Source organism: Macrobrachium nipponense, chromosome 12, assembly GCF_015104395.2.
Source record: "Macrobrachium nipponense isolate FS-2020 chromosome 12, ASM1510439v2, whole genome shotgun sequence".
Taxonomy (NCBI): Eukaryota; Metazoa; Arthropoda; class Malacostraca; order Decapoda; family Palaemonidae; genus Macrobrachium; species Macrobrachium nipponense.
Genome location: NC_087205.1, coordinates 64510727 through 64518913, shown reverse-complemented (window position 1 = coordinate 64518913; position 8187 = coordinate 64510727). Strand labels below are relative to the sequence as shown.

Below are 8187 nucleotides of genomic sequence, written 5' to 3'. Positions count from 1 at the left end.
AAGATAACACAGCAGCCACAAATAGCTGTCTGGATATAGCAGTAATTAAAAAAACGACATAAATATCTTGCATAAAAACTCGTGTATCAGTTTCACAGCAGCAATACAAGGACTAAGTACGTTTAATTACAGAAATATTAATTTGTACTTGGTTGCGGATCATATGCCAATGTAGCAAGTTCTATGTATGCAGTTATACAGTTCACACACTGACAGACCACACACGCATGTACATATGTATGCATATGTGGTGTGACAGTGTGTGTGTATACGTATATATTTTGTCATGACAAAATATCTACGCGAATAAAAAGTTATTTCATCAAGGTGATAAAAAATATGCGACAGGCTCATGTTACAAATTATATCGCGAGTCCTAAAATAAATTACGAGTCACGTTCAGGAAAACCTATTCAGAATATACAATATTTTAAACTCCAAGAAGGAAAAGTAAACGGAGGGAGTGAGAAATAAAAATTATACTTGCAAATTTAGGGATTTCGAGGATATCCATGGATCGCATTCGGTCATGTTCCAAAAAGCAAGACACTAATAAGACTTTTGAGTCCTTGGGTAATGACAGCCTCGTCCGGGTTTGGGAACTTGAACCTTCGGACTCTGAGTTCGGACCTTCGAGGCTTCGACTGTAACGTCGTTCCAGGCGGTAGATTTTTGTGTGAGTTTACTAAGTGAAAGTTTATAAGTGAAAGTGATCGGTTTTTCCTCTGGAGTAACGTTTTCAACTCCTTAATTATTCGTAGCGTAATTGGTAATGTTAAGTTTTTACGAAATAAGTTATCACTCGACTAGGCTATATAGTCTTGACCTGCCACCTCGGTGGCCGCGAGTTCTCAGGCATTCCATTGAGTGGTTAGAGATGTGTATTTCTGGTGACAGAAGTTCACTCTTGACGCCTTTTTTTCTTCTTCCAGGATGTTTTTAGTACGAGTTTGACTTTAGTTCCTGTTCTAACGGTAAAGCTGCTCGCTTTAGCAACAGGTATGTAGGTATTTTTTTCCGCCAAAGTTTTTTATTTTTATTTTCTTTTACTTAATTCTTGTAATTTACCATTTTAAATTGTCATAAATTTATTTTATAAAATGTTTGTAATATTTTTTAAAATCTTTGTAATAGATTTACTTTTTCATTTTTGTTAAAATTTTCAAAATTTTTATGTACTGTTCTTGACCAGTTCTCGAACAGTATATGCCTTATCCTCCTCCCCTTCAGGGGCGCAGAGGAGCCCCCATGTTCTGCATAGTAGGTCGTAAGACTTACTATGCAGATCATTTTGGGGGTTTTGAAAGCCAACAAATCAAACTTTTTCTTTCAGGTGGGAAGTAAAAGCTAAATCTATTAGTTTTCAATTTCAGATAGGTATTAGGTTTTTTAAATGTGCTTGGCTACCTCCCACTCGAATAAGTTTGCAGAAGCTCTCCCCGAATTTTAGGGAAATTTAGAATTTTTAAGCCCTCAAAAGGAACTATTCACCACCAAAATTAAATTTATGTGCAGGTCTTGTTTTTAAATTTCAGAGTACCGAATTAGATTACTGAAAATGGATTAAGTTTGTGGTCAAGTCGTGTAAGTTTTGGCCTATATTCATTAAGATTTTATCCAAATTTAAACTTTTAAGCATAAAGTTGGCGTTAACTTAGAATCATCAGAGGATTCGAACTTTATCAATTTTCCTTTCTCGCAACCGGTAAATTTCTGGATATAAGGGTTTTAGGAAGCTCCTAAATGAATAGGTCATTTACGATAATAAATGACCTATTTATTATCGTAAATGACTTGCTTATCCAATAGCTAATCTTTTGAAAATAATCTAAATCTTGCAAAATTTTCCCCAGAAAGAGGTTGTCCAGATTTTGGGAAGCTTGTCAGTAACTCATAGCCATAGCTAGGAACTTTCAGCTCATGTTAACAGACAGCACGAAAGCAATTGATTGTTTAGTGAATTATGGAAGTTTTAAGTCGTGGGTATTTTTTTCATAAAATAATTGGAACTTTTTTACTTCTAGTGGGGTGTAGTCAGGTTAGAATGTTGGTTAGTTTTGATACTGTTAGGTTACTCATAGCATAAGCTGTTTATTTGATATCTGCAAACCTGAATACAGCAGTGAGTTTGTTACTCTCATGAACACAGCAATTGGTTTGTTACTCTATGAATACAGCAATGAGTTTGTTACTCTTATGAATACAGACAATGGGTTTGTTACTCTGTGAATACACGCAATGCGTTTGTTACTCCATGCATACAGACAATTTGTTTGTTACTCTGAATACAGGTAATGAGTTTGTTAATCTATGAATACAGATAGTGACTTTGTTACTCGATGAATACAAGCGTTGAGATTGTTATTCGTAAATGCATATTATGTTTGACCAGCTGTTCATGATCACAAGGCACTGAGACATTTATGCTATCCTTGGATAGGGGCAGTGCTTTGTGGGGCTGATCATGAACTGTGGTGCATCCTTGAACAGTGCGTTGTGTAACTATTTATGAACACAGTGCATCCTTGAACTGTGCGTTGTGGAACTGTTTATGAACGCAGTGCATCCTTGAACTGTGCGTTGTGTAACTCTTTATGAACGCAGTGCATCCTTGAACTGTGCGTTTTTGTAACTGTATGAACGGAGTGCATCCTTGAACTGTGCGTTGTGTAACTGTTTATGAACGCAGTGCATCCTTGAACAGTGCTTTGTGGAACTGTTTATGAACGCAGTGAGTTTATGGTGTTATCCAAATAATGGTATCCATCAACAAGGATTTGAGTATGCGAAATATGCATTAACATACATAATGAGGTTGTGAAGATATCATACGAGTTGGATGAAATTGTTGGTACCCATTAATTTAGTGAATGCGTTGCTATAACGAACGTCAGTGTTCGCCAAGCTATCCCTGGCAATCACGTGTTTGATCGCATTTGCTATATAGCACCTCGAATGTTTAAAAAGGTCATCAGGCATTTAGGGCATGTTCCAATATACACTTTTCAGTACAGGATACTAAGGTAGGAGCTGTCGTCTTTTTGTAACGATTTATGGCAAAGCTGATCTATGATGTGATCATTATCTTCCTAACAAGATCTCATATCTCACAAATTCGTTGCTTTGTTTTAAAGTTCAGCGGTTTCTTTAACTTACCGGAATTCTTGAAAGATCAAAGGTGTATTAAGAATAAGACTTTGATCATACTACTATATGGGTTATCTTAATTTTGATTCGGGCGATTTTCAGAGTGGTACATTTTTCAAGTATTAATATGCAAACATTTTAACATTAACTGGCATCAGGAGCAGAGTTGTATTGTGAAGTTTGTTATATGGACTTATATTGTAGATGGTAAAGTTTTCTTTGGGCGTTGATCGGAGAGGCTTAACCCATTGTTTTATAAGCTAATTATCCTTAAGATACAGTACCTATTTCAAGAAATAGTTAACATTCTCTTTACGGGGTAGTAGAGTGATTGCCTTAACATTTTCTGCTGCTGTTGTTTTTCCGTAACTTGCTGGAAGAATCGAATTAGAGAGATGTACAGACACCGGCCGGATTTGCGAACTGCTGTGTTGGCTAATATTTCTGGGGATCAAAGATGTCGACAAGATATAAGTAGGCTTCTGTTGATCTAACTTCTAATTTTTCCGTATAGAGTTTCACATTTTCCCTGATTGGTTTCTAAGTTAGGTTCCTTGGATATTCTGCATTTGTAAACTTACCATTTGCCTGTGTATTAGTATTTTTAAGGTGATTTGCTTTGCTAATTTGTCAACGATATTCCTACTGTTATTACTTTGGGATCGTTGGAGTTATGAATATTATAAATATTAAAAGTTAACGCCTAATAAAATTATATGGGATTAATCATCTAAAACTAGCCATTGAGGAATCTGATGCCTGGTAATAATCATAACAGGAATTGCGTGGTCACCGAAGCGGAAGAGAAACTTCTTTAACGAGCGAGGAGGGAAGTGATTAGGCGAGGAATAACTGGCATGGTAGTTCTGAGCCGTAGCTGCTGGCGTTCAGTAGAAGACGGAAGTACGACTGGGAGTAGTATTGTGGCTGGAGAGGCCTACTTGGACTTCATGGAAAGGGTCAGACACCTGGGAACCCAAACCCCCTCCTTACAATGCTCCCGTATGTGGATATGAACGCCACTCCCGAGCAATGGCCACCTAGCCTATCATTTTAGCCCCCCCCTTTTTATGGAGAAGTCAGTAGAGGATCTCGTACAGTTCGCGGTCAAGAGGAACCGTACACCTGGCCAGGATTTGGCATACCTTCATGGAACACTTACGTCGCTTATGTGAAGTCGTGGACCGTTAAAATACTTAGACATCCTTCAGTGGACTTCCAGGGCAACAGCCGTTAACCACTACGTGAACTCGTTATTTGTGTATAAAGCTGTCTAGGAGACTAACTCTACGTATTTGAGTTTAAAATTTCTCATTTTAACCCTTTAATGACCAGAGATCCCGTTTGGGATCTTTAAAACAGCTACTTTCGGGTAGTCGTGGTGAACAAGTTTGAGCTTGTATGAAATTGACGCTTTGGCAACTCATAGCTACACTCCTCTGCTCTTTGAATCAACCAATCAGAAGCCGCCAGGCCCTCGCACAAAAGCTGGAGGGCCTTCGACAGACACCGCAGTCGTGCGCAAGTTGGAAAACAGTGAAGACGTGCCGCAGTAACCTCCAAGTTTCCCCCCCCTCCGAACTTCGTAATCATGGTAAGCACACAGTGACTGTGGGATAGTGAAGCCTAGTGATATACTTACCTTTTGATGTTGGTTTGAAGGGCTGTAGTGTTACTGACGTGTCGTAGTGACAAAAAAAAAGTATAGATCCCTTGCGGGATACTTCGGTCGTTCTTAGGCGGACCACGCTCATCCCATGAGGGATGTTTATCGGACCGTAAACGGTTACAACGGCCAGTAGAATACGACGTCAAGTAATTTTTTTTAGTGCTTGTTTTAGACATTTGTGAATAATTTTAACAATATTTCTAGATATAATAGTGATGATTTATAGATGTTAGGCTCATGTGCATATAAATTATTACGTTACAAGGGATTGAATGATAGGTTTTTGTTAGGGAAAGTTACATTTTTCTTTCATTATATGATTTTAAAGTTGTTTTTTTTTATTTTTGCAGTTTCAAAGCAGTATGTTTTATGGGCAACGCAATGCTGCATTGGAGACTCAGGAACGTGTACCATGGGTAGCCCCTGACGACGCTGAAGGAAGTGATGTCGACGTGAGCCCTTTGGACATTGACAGTGATGATGACGACCCTACCTACGTTCCTGACGAAGGCCTTACTCAGGACGATGCCTTTGTTTGACCCTCGTAACTCTAGAGGTTAGTATGAGACATCCTTAGAGAGAGAGATAGAGGATCGATAGAGAGAGAGATCGAGAGAGAGAGAGAGAGAGAGAGATGTGTGTAAACATTGTATTTAAAAGTCTCGTTGTTATAATGGTATTTAAATTTGTTGCCCTTTAAATGGTTTGTAAAACATTGGGTATTTTAAAAACTTATTTGTTTACTTGCATACTCACTGACATACACGTGCACACACATGCATACTCACTTGACATACACATGCATGCGCACACACACATTTACTGTTTTACTAATGTTACTTTATTCTTGTTTCAGCTCGCAAGGTCAATGTTGTTGTCCCTCAAGCGATGCCTATGGAAGAGGAAGGTGAGCCTAACCCTAAGAGGTCTCGTGCTGATGAATGGAAGAAGGAAGACATTGATATCCGTGCCCTGCCCAACTTCATTCATCAGAAGCCTGACTATTTGAGGGAAACCTTATGAATATTTCTCCCAGTTCTTCACAACTGAATTGAGTGAACACATTGTGTATCAATCCAACCTGTACTCAAGACAGAAGGATGTAGGCAGCAACTTCCACATGTCAGAAGAGGATCTCATGGTTTTCCTTGGCCTCATCGTGTACATGGGCCTGGTTCCTCTCCCTAGCATAGTTGACTTCTGGGCGTGAAGACCAGGATTCCTCAAGTTGCAGACTTCATGTCCAGGACGCTTCAAGCAATTCGATCTTCCCTTCACTTCAGCGACAATGACCAGGCAGCTGCATCCCAAGATCGGTTCTTCAAGGTGAGAGTCCCCTTCACTAAGGTCACCAGAGAGTTCCTGAAAGTTCCTGAGACTCCTATCCACTCCATTGATGAAGTGATGGTCGCCTATAAGGGCACAAGGGCTGGTAACCTTCGCAGTATGTCGCAAAGAAGCCTGACAAGTGGGGCTTCAAGTTGTTCTGCCGCTCCAGTGTGGATGGGTTTGTGCATGATATTCTCATGTACAAGGGAGACAACCTTTGTGAGCCACCATACTATGCTATCTGAAGAGGAGAAAGCCATGTCTGTAACTTCCAAGTTTGTTGTCGCCAGAGAGTTCCTGAAAGTTCCTGAGACTCCTATCCACTCCATTGATGAAGTGATGGTCGCCTATAAGGGCACAAGGGCTGGTAACCTTCGCCAGTATGTCGCAAAGAAGCCTGACAAGTGGGGCTTCAAGTTGTTCTGCCGCTCCAGTGTGGATGGGTTTGTGCATGATATTCTCATGTACCAAGGGGAGACAACCTTTGTGAGCCACCATTACTATGCTATCTGAAGAGGAGAAAGCCATGTCTGTAACTTCCAAGTTTGTTGTCGCCTTAGTGAATACCATCAAGGACCCCAGGAAACTCAGCAGTGTATGCAGACAACTACTTCACAAGTAGGGTTGGCCAAGTACCTGAGATCACAGTATGGATGCCGGTATGTGGGCACTGCCAGGGAAAACCGAGTTGGTCATCCTCCCCTGACGTCTGTGAAGAGATGAACAAGAAGCGACCAAACAAAGGGGGACACTGGAACTATGTCTCTTCTGATGGCATCCTTGTTGCAAGATGGAAGGACAACAGCGTTGTGACAATCTTGTCCTCTGATGTTGGTGTGGAGCCCATGGGGGCAGCCAAGAAGAAGGTTCCCATTCCTTGCCCATCTGTCATCCAGATGTACAACAACCGCATGGGGGGCATTGACAAGAGTGACATGTTGACACACCTGTACAGGACCCCCTTCAAAGCAAAGAGGTACTATATGAGGCTCTTTGCTTACCTCCTTGACTGATCATCTTAACGCCTGGATTTTGTACAAGAGGGATTGCCTGGCTTTGCAGGAAAACCCCAAGCCGCTCAAGGACTTCCGTCTGGATATCTCCAATTGGCTCAGAAGCTTCAAGTCGTCAACCTTCAGAATAACCAGGAATTCTCTTGGCACCAGAGATTTTGCTTTGCCAAGAAGGGGCCAACGGGCAGTTGTGCCAAGTATTGAGACACGCAGAATGCCACTGCCCTACACATGCCAAAGCATGTCTCCATGAGGCAGACTTGCAAGTTTCTGTTCTGGTGCAGGCCACATCCACAGATCCCGCTGGATGTGAGGATTGCAAGGTGGCCCTTTGCCTTACTGAAGAAAGGAATTGTTTTGCTTTGTTCCATAAGATTTCGAAATAAGTTGTTGTTATGAGAGTTGTTTATAGTGTTTTGTCTATTTTTATACTATTTTTGTATTATTTTTTTTACAGTGTTTGTGTATTTATATACTATTTTTGTATTAGAATTTTTTTATAGTGTTTTCTGTATTTTTATACTATTTTTGTATTTATTGTATACTTTATTTTTTATATTAATTAAATTTGTAAAGCCATATATGTGTTTCTATTATACATTGTGGAACAAAAAAAAGTGATTCATCATAATAATCATATGTTTTGTGGGCGAATCAACATTATTTATAAACTTGAAAAAGTTGCTCGCACGGCCCAATAGATCCCATACGGGATGAGCGTGGTCCGCCTAAGGTCGCCCGAGCTCCCATACGGGATACTTCATTGCATGTAATTATTTCGCTTACTTTGGAAATTTTGTAAAAGTGCACAAGAGTAAAAAGGTCTTGTATTTACTCATACTATAACATACTAAAAGGATTTTTTAATATTTCCCATAAAACCCAGGGTGGACTTTAAAGGGTTAATACGTACAAATACCCTTTAAATGCAGTAAGAGCTCAAAATTATGTAAATTACGCAATTCTACTGCTTTAAGCAATATTTGTTTCATGGAGCCAGTACCAAGAAATTCTTGCCATTATTGGTAT

At 39.8% G+C, this 8187-nt stretch overlaps 1 protein-coding gene and 1 long non-coding RNA gene across 2 annotated transcripts; both read left to right on the top strand.

Annotated features, from left to right (window-relative positions):
* Nucleotides 1–922: 922 nt before the first annotated feature.
* Nucleotides 923–5344, top strand: LOC135225010 (uncharacterized). Its single transcript, XR_010316873.1, has 3 exons — nucleotides 923–999; nucleotides 3926–4741; nucleotides 5167–5344. It is a non-coding gene; the product is annotated as an uncharacterized LOC135225010 (long non-coding RNA).
* A 1454-nt stretch (nucleotides 5345–6798) lies between these two features.
* On the top strand, nucleotides 6799–7158 carry LOC135224824 (piggyBac transposable element-derived protein 3-like). Its single transcript, XM_064264147.1, has one exon. It carries the CDS (start codon nucleotides 6799–6801, stop codon nucleotides 7156–7158), a length of 360 nt encoding a protein of 119 aa, XP_064120217.1.
* Nucleotides 7159–8187: the final 1029 nt, after the last annotated feature.

What these genes read in the sequence shown, in the direction of transcription:
- LOC135224824 (XM_064264147.1), top strand. Translation starts at nt 6,799, where the DNA reads ATGCCGGTATGTGGGCACTGCCAGGGAAAACCGAGTTGGTCATCCTCC.